The sequence below is a fragment of the Elgaria multicarinata genome, chromosome 8 (genome assembly GCF_023053635.1).
Source record: "Elgaria multicarinata webbii isolate HBS135686 ecotype San Diego chromosome 8, rElgMul1.1.pri, whole genome shotgun sequence".
NCBI lineage: Eukaryota > Metazoa > Chordata > Lepidosauria > Squamata > Anguidae > Elgaria > Elgaria multicarinata.
The window spans coordinates 16448771-16461574 of NC_086178.1; the positions used below are offsets into that span (position 1 = coordinate 16448771).

The window sequence follows — 12804 nt, forward strand, 5'->3', positions numbered from 1 at the left end:
GTGGACATTTTTTTGCATTTCCTTGGGATTCTAGGCTCTCAGCAAGGGGAAAACCCAGCGTCATTGAGGAAAGCCTGAAATCTCCTTTTCTGCATGTGGAGGCACGAACAGCAGAGGAATCCGGTACTTACCTCTTGGCAGCAGTGGGCTAAGGGGCTGCATAGTCTACCTCCTGATAAAGGGAAGAGAGATCAGTGCCACCCCGTGACTCTTTCCTCTCTAGCTAAATAACGTGAACGTAACGCAAGAGGCCTACCTTTGGTTGGCTGCTGCCACGTTTATGCTGTCCATAATGTTTTTCACAGTATCTAGGATCTGTTTAGCTCTGATAGTGTGCTGCTCAAACTTGGTTTTCACAGCTGACTGCGAGATACACTCCTGCGAGGGGGCCCAAGCCACAACACATTACTGCAATTCTATCACCAAAACACGCAGGAATTTCAGAAAGCAGTTTGCTGCTCTTCATTTAACGTAAGTTCTAAAGCAATTAAAAATAATTAAAAGTAAAATGCATACGAAATGTAACGAACAAAGACAGACTCAAAACAAAATCACAATTCTATACCAGTAAATAAATGCTCCCCGTTAGGGTCCGGTTACAGTAATGTGCAAAGGACAAAAGAAAGAGTTGCAAAAAGCAAAGATGAAAAGGTTAACGTAAATCCATTTGGCACTAACTGTTCATTCTGAATTTCAAAGAATGGGCTTCTGTGGCTACGTCTCACTAAGAGCCACTTCACCCATGACAGTTTTAGGTGCACGTCTGAAAAGGTAACATGCAAATGTGGTGAACACACTTAACGTGCAGCTCAAAGAGCTGTGATTGGCTGCCGCCCCCTTTTGCATGTACGTGCTGTGACAAATACAGCTTTGCCTCAGGACAGCAGGTGAAATGGCCCTAGTGTTCTTCAAGCAAGGACGCTGCAAGATCCTGGTAGCTTTGGAAGTTCACTCCTATGGAACGTACAAAGCTCGGATTATTTGTCCATCTAGCCTAAAATGGTCTATTCTGTCTGACTGGCAGCAGTTCTCCAGAGTTTGGAAGAGGCCTCTCCCTGGGAACCTTTTAGCTGAATATGCCAAGAATTTAACCTGGACCTTCTGCATGCAAGACAAGATGCTAACCCACCATGGGGTTGTTGTCTGAATGAACTGCGTTTACCGCAGGGTGGGTTCTCGTGTTGTCTGAACGCAGCACGTTTTCTGCAGGGGGGCTTAACCATGCAGTGTGGTTTGTTTTTCTCGAACAAGCCACCTTGAGAACTCATGTCTTGTTGTTGGGCTATTCAGGGTGGCTAACAAGAAACACGGCATGGTTAGTGAACAACCTTGCAGGAAAATGCGCTGTGTTCGGACAACACGATAACCCATGGTTCAACTACAACCCACATCGGGTGGGTTAGCGTGTTGTGTGAACCCAGCCATTTGTCCTACCACTGAGCTATGGTCCCTCCGCAAATATGCACAAATACAGAAAATGTCAATGTTCCTGCATTTAGGCATATCAGTTAATACTGAAGCAGGGCCTTGCACATCTCCACTATACTGACACTGGATACCCATGGATCTCCCTTATCATGGTCAGAAGGAACATTAATACAGCAGCCATGCTGAAGCCAAGTAGATCTGAATCTGGTCAGAGACTGGATGAATGCATCCTGGAAAGCTCTCTGTATGCTGCTTTGAGTTCCATACAAATAAAACCAAGGAACAAATTTGTATCGGGACAGGGAAGATGCTCAAGTCATTCCCATAAAGCAAGTGGCTGAAGAATCTGTGTAACCACAACTGTGTGGCAAACCATGGGGCTGGTCCTCTAACCCAGTACTTGGTTAACTCGGGTGAAATCTCATCTTCCACCTAAAGCAAGTTGCTGATCATAATGTCTGTGAAAAGAAACTAATATGTCTACATATGTGGAAAGTTTCTGCAGAAGGATTAGGGCACAGTTTACCAAGTGGTCTCCCAGAAAGAAAATATTCCAGGGCTGTATTTGACCAGTTACTGATGCCTACTTTTATTATTACTCCCACATTTAGCAAAGAGGAAATGGTGAACGTTTCAATTTGCTAGCTTTACTGCACTCAGGATTTTAGGTCATGGTCCCATCCTGCCTTAACAAAAGTTGACAGCAAAATAAAAAATAAAAAAAGGAAAGAGAAATAATAAGTAAGAGGAATTCCTTGATCCTCGACGAAGCAGATCTAGAAATCAGCAATGAAAATGCAAGAAGTTCACATATAAACAGCACATTGTTAGAGCTAGACAAGATGTGTAGAAGAGTCATATTCCAGACAGGGAAATAGGCAGAAGGCAGAAGGGTTTAGGTTCTCACCCCCACACAACACACAACCAGAAAATCCGTAGTAGGGAACTATAAGAAGTAGAAAAGTTAGTCATGTCTCAGGAAAAAGAGAGAAATGAGTAAATACACAATTCGAGCAGTTCACTCATCAATGCTCTCAGAAGTAAGAGTGGCTGTACTGAACCATGGCTGCCCCCAACTAACGGCTCACCAGCAGCGCACATGGCTGTGCATGCAGGAGGTCATGAGTTCAATGGCTGGCCTCTCGAGTCAAAAGGATCTCAGGGAGCAGGGCTGGAGAAACCACACTTGAGACCGTGGATACCAAGACAGACCATTGGCCCATCTAGTGCGGTATCATCAAAACTAGCCTTCCCCAACCTGGGGCCCTTCAGATGTGCTAGCCTACAATTCCCAGCTTTCTTCAGGTTAATGTGTTGTCTGAACCCAGGACAAGTTAGCGTGTTGCCTGAACCCAGGATATTTTCTACAGGGTGGCTTGTTAAACATGCAGGTTGGCTTATTGTTCTCGAACAAGCTGCCTTAAGAACCCAAGGTTTGTTGTGGGGTTGTTCACGGTGGTTAACAAGCCACCTTGCAGAAAATGCCCTGGGTTCAGACAAACGAACAACCCACTGGCAATATCTCTCAATGATCTCAGTCAGGGTTTGTTTGATTTCCACCCGTTCTTCTGCTATCCAAGATCCTTTAAAATGGAGACGCCAAACATTGATCCTAGGACTTCCTGCATGCAAAACATTTTGGGAAGAGGCCATGTTCTATTTTAAACAGTTGCCTTGCAGCTCAATCATAAATAGTAGGCTTATTGGCAAAGCATTATACAACAGCATGGCCATTTCGAGCGAAAGTCCTTGTCAGGAATCATTTTTTACCATTCAAAATTCAGGAAACTTGTTAAATTCGACAAATGCTCATTGCATCATCATCAACACTTTACATGAGAAGTCCACCATCATACGCCAGAGAATCCAATTCTAGTATGTCACTTCCACCCCCAGCCCCCATTTTGTGACAACTGCAAAGTTCTTTGCCTGCCTGCTGACTTGTCCCATCCATCTGTGCAGACTTCCAAGAAAGGTTGTCTCCATATCGCAATTAAGGCAATCAAATGTCCCTAGGAGCTTAACATCAAATTACTCTTGGTTATAGCAACTTTTTGCCACAATTTCATATACCGGTTGTCTCTTTTGAACAAGAAAAACAAATCAAGACATTTATGAAAAAGGAGGAGGAGAAGGAGCAGCAATAGAATATGGAAAAGGAATTTGAGTTCCACCAGAAGAGAGCTTAGCACTTCATAGCACAGAACATTAACAGCCCGGCCCTATGAGCGCCGGCATCAGGGAAGCAGCCCTCCAATTCAACTCCCTGCCTGCTCTTTTCATGATGGAAGGAACATTTGGCTCCATTGGCCTGAGTGGATATCATTTCCTGCCTCATAAGTTTGTCCCCAGGAAGAGTTTAGAAGTGCCATTTAGGTTAGCGAGATCCCTCTCCGCCCATGTCACTGTAGCGAGAATGACTCAATGAGAGATCTTGTGGATTTTTTTTGAATGCAGAACCTTCTGCCCTCTGCCCTCTGGCTTTAAGCTCTCAGAGTCAAAGGGACACCTGAACCCCACACCAGATCTCCAACTCCTTGGGGACGTTCCTGGAACGTGCGTGTGTGTAATAATATCCAAATAGGCCCAGCGAATCAAGAGGCAGTTTAAAAATACTTTGAAACTCAGTTTACATGCAAATGATGATCAGTGTACAATGTAGTGTTTAAAGGCCAACTGAAACCTTATGGCCTCAACATGGATGCCACTGAGAAGTGCTTCCAGCTGAGATGCTGCATGTGGTGTGAGTAACGTTGACACAGGAAAGTGCTTGTTAGGTGTGGCTGCATATGGAGACTATAATATTTCAATTGGGGTCTGATGGAAATTCCTTAGTTTAAAAAAAAAAACCACCCTCAAGAACAACTGGTTTAGACACTCCGGAAATTTACCTCAAATATTTTCTCAAAATGCTGAAATTCTTGGAACCGCATCTGAAATCCGTCAGCGAGCGCACCACCTACGAAGGACAAAACAGAGTTGTCGAACATAAAGCCAAAGCACAAGACCAGCAAAGTAAAATAGTACTGTGAATACAATGATTTAAAAGCAGTAAGAGATAATGAAAAATAAATTTTAAAAAGTAAAATTGAATAATTAGATTTAAAAAAAACCCCAATTGCACAAGTCTCACCCATAAAAACACAAGATTTAGCAAGTAAAAAGATTGTTCAATATTTAACTTCATCCCACACCGACAAGCAATTGCAGCAGTACAGAATCTTGCCACCTTCATAGTTACCTGTGGATTCTGGTCGGCTAAGAGATAATCTATATAAAACATATCAGATCTTCTAGGTATTCCTTATAAAATAGGAGTTGTAAAAATACGCCAAAACTCATGATAGAAGGAACAAAACAGCAGTACATGGCCCAAAGTCTCCACCAGAACCAGCTTCACAGCGGCATAAGCACTCACTGTATGGGATTCTATTGTATCTTCCTTCCAAAAATGCAGAAGGTAACACATTAAACTTGGCTACTGTAAATGCTTTCTTATATTTTGGGATTCTTAGAATAGTCAGGTAGATTGCAAGTAAAAACACCTGCCCCCTATCTCTAAGTTACTTGAAGCCACACAGCAAATGCCTACTTTTCAAAAGTTAAGGCTTCTGAAAAAGGAGAACCTTCCAGAAAATTCACACTGGGCCTGTTCAGACAACACATTAAGCCATGAACAGCAAGTGTGTTTAAACCATGGTCATTTAGGCGCCATGGTTAGGAATGGTTAGCACGACACGTTAAGCCATAATGTTTAGCTCAAAGTGCTTAACCACTGTGGTTTTACAAGATGGGGGATACTTGGCTCAGCAATACTACAAACAAGAAGGATCTTGGAATTGTTGTAGATCGCAAGCTGAATATGAGCCAACAGTGCGATATGGCTGCAAGAAAGGCAAATGCTATTTTGGGCTGCATTAATAGAAGTAGAGCTTCCAAATCGTGTGAGGTACTGGTTCCTCTCTATTTGGCCCTGGTTAGGCCTCATCTAGAGTATTGCGTCCAGTTCTGGGCTCCACAATTCAAGAAGGACGCAGACAAGCTGGAGCGTGTTCAGAGGAGGGCAACCAGGATGATCAGGGGTCTGGAAACAAAGCCCTATGAAGAGAGACTGAAAGAACTAGGCATGTTTAGCCTGGAGAAGAGAAGATTGAGGGGAGACATGATAGCACTCTTCAAATACTTAAAAGGTTGTCACACAGAGGAGGGCCAGGATCTCTTCTCGATCCTCCCAGAGTGCAGGACACGGAATAATGGGCTCAAGTTAAAGGAAGCCAGATTCCAGCTGGACATCAGGAAAAGCTTCCTGACTGTTAGAGCAGTACGATAATGGAATCAGTTGCCTAGGGAGGTTGTGGGCTCTCCCACACTAGAGGCCTTCAAGAGGCAGCTGGACAATCATCTGTCAGGGATGCTTTAGGGTGGATTCCTGCATTGAGCAGGGGGTTGGACTCGATGGCCTTGTAGGCCTCTTCCAACTCTGCTATTCTATGATTTTATGTCGTCTGAACAGGGTCGCAGAGTAGACCCATTGAAATGAATGGGACTTATGATGGTAGGAAGGGGATCCCACATCTCATACCCACCTCCCTCAGGCATGCCCTGAGCTTTGTGTTTCCTAGCACTGAGGACTTCCTTGGCTGAAACAAAGAAGATTCGGTTCCGGGCTTCAGAAGAATCCACGACTTTGAGCTCATCTACCAAAAACTTCAGGCAACGCTCCATGTGCTGCTTGCGTACCTGCGGAAGGACACCAGTTCAAGAGAGAATCAGTCTTCCATCAATAAACAGAGAGGGAGTGATACATTTAGAGCTAGAAAGAGGCAGTTTCTCTGGATTTTTGTAACCACAAGTTACAAAAAAATAGTAATAATAATCCGACGGCAAGTCCTCCTCCTTTGTCATACATGATAAAACTTGCTCTTTGTCTCTGGTGTCCTCACATGATGCATTTCCCCATCCCTGCCAGTGGCAGCTGGTGATGTGGGACCAGGTAAACACACAGTGTGAAGTCATCAGGACACATTTTACTACATGTTACGAAGCGTGAGGATTTGACTAAGAGCTGCCCGTTTCGACAGCAGCCGCAATGTTTCTGGTAAAGTGCAACTCTGTAGAAAGCCTTCCCCAAATTCATTCGTTTGGCTCTCAGCAGACCAACACAGAACCTGACAATGGCATCTTCGGGCATTTGAATGACCAGAAAAAGGACGACACCCAGAGATGGAATTAAAAAAGAAAACATAATGAAAATCCACAAAAAGGAGAAGAGCTTTTATCTTATATAACAATGCCATTAAATTACCTCAATGTGTTGTGAGAATAATAATAAAAAAATCTTATTGGGAAAGCCACAGCTCAGTTTGATAAGCGCACAAGGTTTGTATGCAGGAAGTGCCAGATGAATCCCCGGCTTCTCCAGGTAAGGCGAGGAAAGAATCTTGCCTGAAATCCCTGAGAGCCGCTGCCAGTAAGTGTTGACAATACTGGGCTAGATAGGCTCAGAGATTCATCAGACGAGCAGTTTATCGCACGCTCGCTACCGCCCGCTTACAGATGTGTGCGCGTCCTTCAGACGACCACATCCGCCTCCTGCTCATTTTTCCGTAGTAAAATATTCCCCTTTTAATCCGACTTGGTTTTTAAAACAGAATGTGCCACGACCTCCTGCTGTGTGGAGGAAAAGCAGCACAATAAAAACGGCCTCTGAATGGGCCACGTAGTCTTGGTTTACTTCCTCTTTCCCCCCACCCACCCACCCCGGGAAGAATGAGGAAGTGTGGAGAAGCGACAGTAAGGAAACACAATCCCCCACCCCATGTGATGATGCTCTCAGTATGAGGCAGCGTGCTGTTTCACTTTCACTTGAAGCCTGCATGCAACGCATTTATTATTAGTATTATTTATTTATTTAGCACCAACAATGTATTTGGTGTACAGAATATACAAATAAAACATTTATATATAGATATGTCTAAGAGCGCTTCCAGTTCAGGGAATAAACTCTCCTGTAACTTTTTGCAGATCCCCACATGCTAATTATTGGACAGGTGTGGGGGAATACCATCTATGACCTCACCATTCTCTGCACCACCTACACATGGCTTATCCTGAGATGACAATCCCTGAACTCACTTCAGCCTCTCCACAGACACCTTAAATAACTTCTTTTCCTTAAATACTGATCAAACGCACCTTCCACCACCAGGTTCAAAACAATACAAAAACTGTAACTCACATCCTCCATGTATTCAGGCTCTGATGCAGAAGCGTCCCAACGATTATTCAGGATGAAGATATTTGGTTTGGAAAGCTTTTCATTTACTTTGTGAAAAAACTGTTTTTCCTATTTCAAGGGAAAAAAAGAGTAAAATTGACAAAAGGTAATGATCTGGCCTTTAAAACTGGACAGCTCTGAAATATGTAGAACTTTAAGATTCCATTAACTAAAATGTCTTCATATAGCAAAGGGAGATGAGATTAAAAGTAGGGCTATTCCATTAGCCCTACTGAAAGACCAGCTCCATCAAGTTTCTCCTCTGCCTGAACTGCTTCCAGTCGGTCATTATTAGAACTACCATTTAACTTTTAAGAATTTATTTATTTATTACATTTATATCCTGCCTTTTTTCCTCCAAGGAACCCAAGGCGGCATACATAATCCTCCTCTCCATTTTATCCTCACAACAACAACTGTGTGAGGTACGTTGGGCTGAGAGTGGCCCAAAGTCACCCAGTGGGTTTCCATGGCCGAGTAGGGACTAGAACTCTGATCTCCCGACTCCCAGCCCAACACCTTCACCACTATACCACACTGGTTTACTTTCCCCCATTTCTTCCCTCCCTGTCCCTTTTTTCTTTTAGTGCCATATCTTTCAGGGTATGGCACTAAAATGCAGGGACCGTTTTGTTTTCGTTGATAGTAGATAAGCTATGAGAGCCTTTTCGTCTGAAAACTGAAATAAAACCCAAATAAGTAGCTGCGGTGGCAGCCACTGACAGCTGAGACCGGTAAGGCAGAGCCAAGGGCTCTCTAGAGGCAGGGTGTGCTTTTGAATCCCCATCAGGCAGCAACCCTTATCACAGAAAGGGGAAAGTGAGCCACATGAACTTTTGAGATGGGGGTGTTCTACCGGTTCTGGATGGGATTGCACTCACCCTGAAGGAGCAGGTTCGTAGCTTGGGGGTTCTTTAAGATCCATCATTGTCACTTGAGGCTCAGGTGACCTCAGTGGCACGGAGTGCCTTCTACAAACTCCGGTTGGTGGCCCAGCTACGCCCCTATCTAGACAGGGATAACCTGGCTTCAGTTGTCCATGCTCTGGTAACCTCCAAGTTAGATTACTGCAATGCACTCTACGTAAGGCTGCCTTTGAAAACGGTTCGGAAGCTGCAGCTCGTGCAAAATACAGCGGCCAGATTGATTTCGGGAACCAGAAGTTTCGGCCATATAACACCTGCTCTGGTCCGCTTGCACTGGCTGCCTGTATGTTTCCGAGCCCAATTCAAGGTGCTGGTTTTGACCTATAAAGCCTTACACGGCTTGGGACCACAATACCTGATGGAACGCCTCTTCCGACGTGAATATACCTGGTCACTACGTTCAACACCTAAGGTCCTCCTCTGGGTGCCTACTCCGAGAGAGGCTCGGAGTGTGGCAACGAGGGACAGGGCCTTTTCTTTTTTCAAAAAATTTTTTATTATTATTTTTAAAGCAACAACAACAAAAACAACAAATAAAAATCACTTGATACATAAACATAAAATTGCCTTAATATCGAATATTCAAATTTAACCTATTAAACATATTTGTACTAAACATAACAGTGCTCCCCCCACCTCGGGATCTCATTCCTGTTTCCAAAAACTCATAGTTTCATCTGTTGGTGGTTTCCCACTTCCTTTAGAGAACACAAACTCTAGGAACTTTTTCCATACACCTTCAAAATCATTCGTTTTTACTATGCCACTTTTCATTTTAATATTACATGTCAATTTATCATTTATAGCAATGTCCCACACTTCTTTATACCATTCTTCAATACTATAGTCTCCTTGAATCTTCCAGTTCCTGGCTACAATCAGCCTCGCAGCCATCAGCAGGTTAGTTATCAGTTCTTTCGCTTCTTTATTACATTTAAGTTCTTCTTGCAGTGAGAGTAATGCCATCCTTGGTGTGACCTCTACTTTAAATCCCACAATCTGCTCAATCTCAAAGAACACCCTCTTCCACAACTTTTGCACATGTTTACAATCGACAGGGCCTTTTCGGTGGTGGCCCCCAGACTGTGGAATGATCTCCTTGACGAGGCTCGCCTGGCACCAACGCTGCTATCTTTCCGGCGCCAGGTTAAGACTTTCCTCTTTGCCCAGGCATATGACGGTACATCTTAATCACCCACATGTTTAGTTTTTAACTGTTTTAAATGCTTTATGTGTGTATGTTCTGTTTTTTAGAATTTTAAATTTTATATACTCGGCTATGGGAGCGGTATATAAGTGAAATAAATAAATAAAATAAATAAAATAAATTAGCGCAAAACAGGGGGAAGGGATCCACAGAGCTAAGCAAAGGCACTCCTTTGGAACCAAATTCTCCTGCTGCAGCAACAGCACCCATTACTCAGGAGAATGAATGAATGAATAAGTTTATTACGGTATAACAACCAGCACTCCAATTACTCAGGAGTAAACATGGGCAGCAAGAAGTTCTGACAGCATCCAAAATCCACCTCTTTGCATGTAATAATAAAAAAACCATTGCAAAAAGAGACACCGAGAGCATGCCTACAAAGCTGGCTTCACACACTCACCCATTCACACACACACACACACAACTGATTGGAAAGGCATTTCCAATTTTCTGAAAAGAACTTGACTGTGAAATTTCCATGGGCAAAATGCATTTGTGCAGACTGTAGTCCCAACTGTTTGCTGTTTCTGTCTACTTTAACTGCTAGTCGTATTAAAAAAATTACATTTAAATTTCTGCTTAGGTATCTTTATTTTTAATTGAAAGTATCTATGCACATTCTCAATGGAATAGCAATGTATGAATACTTTAAATTTGTTGTAAAGAGTTTTATTTACCAAAAATAATTGGTTAGGATTGTGGAATTTGTATTCTGTGACAAAAATGCAGGGGGGAGATGGGAATTTGAGGCTCTCTTGCTGTTCATTCAGGGGGCTGCTTAGCTTAACAATGCTGCAAAGTCAGAAATAATTAGTGAATATGTTTGTTAGCCTCTTTTCTGCATTTGGATCTTAGCCAAAAAAACTACGACTGCTTGGATATATGTAAAAAAAAAATAATTATGAGGCTCTGCGAGTCCATTAAAAATTCATCCGTCTTTGTTTTTGAAGAAGTTACAAACTACAGGCCAAAGTTGACTTGGTTTCCTTGTTAATTCCAGGAAATGAATTATTGAATGACTTGAATAGTGAATGCAGAGGAACAATGCAGGATTTGTACAGCCATGAACAGCCGGTCTGATTCTTTGATATCTTATATAGGGTAGCTGCCTTTATTTCTACACAGACTTCAAGCTGGTGCAGACATTGCACTGGAGTAGGGACGCAGGGGACTGCCAAAGCCACCATCCCCACAGAGGGTTTTGCCATCTCTGTTTTAACTCCGAGACTCTTGTTATGCAGATGCCTTATTACACTGCTGATTGTCGTTCCTCTGTTCCGTGTCCCTGTAGTGACGGGGGAGGGGGGGCTTCTCAATGGTCTCACTTGGAGCACAATAGGGCCAATGGTAGCAGGGAGGATTACAGATACTTAATCGTGCTATATTAAGCATTATACAGGGAGGTGAATTCCCTGTATATTGCTTCTGGTAGCTTCCCTGTAGTGAGGGTGATGTGCACATCAGCTCTTATTCTTTATCAGCTCAGTAACAGATATTTAACGCTGCAATGCTCTGCATGTTTAGACAGGGGGGAAAAAATCAGTTGCTGGTTGGAATATGCTGGGAAGCGTAGGACTTTCATGTGTCTAAACATGCAGAGGATAGCGCCCTAAGTTACTCTTAAATAAAATGCCTCCTGAGATAGTGATTTAAAGCTCAGAATGGGATTTCAAGTGTCATCTGCTATATTTGTTCCACTGATACCTCTCCCAGCGTTCTCACTTCCAGCAACGTTTCAAACTGGCTCACACCCTTCTCCAACTGAAGACAGGGAGGAATCCTCATCTGCTATATTGCCCGCTGCGTCAACGTTATAGGGCATGTTCTGAAATCACACGATGCTGTAACCTTCTTGAAGTTGTGGGTGTGAGAGTCCAGTCGAACTCAGATGGAAGCGTGTCTGGGAATCACAGATTGTACCCAATGGTATCATTCCACTAGCTTCTACCATTCAAGTGAAATTCAAATCAGAAATCTGATGGACGTGTACAGATCATATAATAGTAGAAATGGAAGGGTCTATAGCAGCCTTCCTCAACCTGGGGCGCTCCATATGTGTTGGACTGCATCTCCCAGAATGCCCCAGGCTGGGGCATTCTGGGAGTTGTAGTCCAACACATCTGGAGCGCCCCAGGTTGAGGAAGGCTGGTCTATAGGGTCATCTAGTACAACCCCCTGCTCAGTGCAGGAATCTACCTTAAAGCATTCCTGACAGATGGCTGTCCAGCTGCCTCTTGAATGCCTCTAGTGTAGGAGACGCCATGACTTCCCTAGGTAACTGGTTCCATTGTCGTACTACACTAACAGTCAGGATTTTTTTCCTGATGTCCAGCTGGAATCTGGCTTCCTGTAACTTGAGCCCATTATTCCATGTTCTGCATTCTGGGAGGATCGATAAGAGATCCTGGCCCTCCTCTACGTGACAACCTTTCAAGTATTTGAAGAGTGCTATCGTGTCTCCCCTCAATCTTCTCTTCTCCAGATTAAACATGCCCAGTTCTTTCAGTCTCTCCTCATAGGGCTTTGTTTCCGGACCCCTGATCATCCTCATTGCCCTGCTCTGAACCCACTCCAGCTTGTCTGCATCCTTCTTGAAGTGTGGTGCCCAGAATTGGACGCAATACTCACACCCCAGGCACAGAGTAATTTCCCTTCAGGATTGACATAATCAGTGGACAAGGAATTTCCCAATCTTAAGCATCAGACCTTTGGAGCTCAGCACTGTCCAGATTAGATTTCAGCCATCCTAAGCCATCCCTTTCAGGATCCAGGAGGGCTTTGGCAACAAGGACATTTAACACAACAAGTCTTACCGTGTTCATGAGGGTTGATTCTGAATTAGCGACCAAAACGAAGACATCAGCATCCAGACAGAATTTGTCAATCCAGGTGTCTAGCTCTGTAGTGACATCTGTGCCAGGGCTGTGGAGTGATGTCAGAGAGTTACCCAGCAATATGACAAA

General features: G+C 43.6%; 1 protein-coding gene across 1 annotated transcript in view; it reads right to left on the reverse strand.

The window, feature by feature from the left end:
• The window catches only part of MFN1 (mitofusin 1), a 43498-nt gene that overhangs the window by 16852 nt on the left and 13842 nt on the right, over positions 1 to 12804 (reverse strand). The window contains exons 7-11 of the mRNA XM_063131946.1: positions 12655 to 12763; positions 7667 to 7774; positions 6015 to 6168; positions 4320 to 4387; positions 257 to 378 (exon numbers count right to left, since the gene is read on the reverse strand). Coding sequence (XP_062988016.1) covers positions 257 to 378; positions 4320 to 4387; positions 6015 to 6168; positions 7667 to 7774; positions 12655 to 12763 — 561 coding nt within the window. The remainder of the gene's footprint in view (positions 1 to 256; positions 379 to 4319; positions 4388 to 6014; positions 6169 to 7666; positions 7775 to 12654; positions 12764 to 12804) is intronic.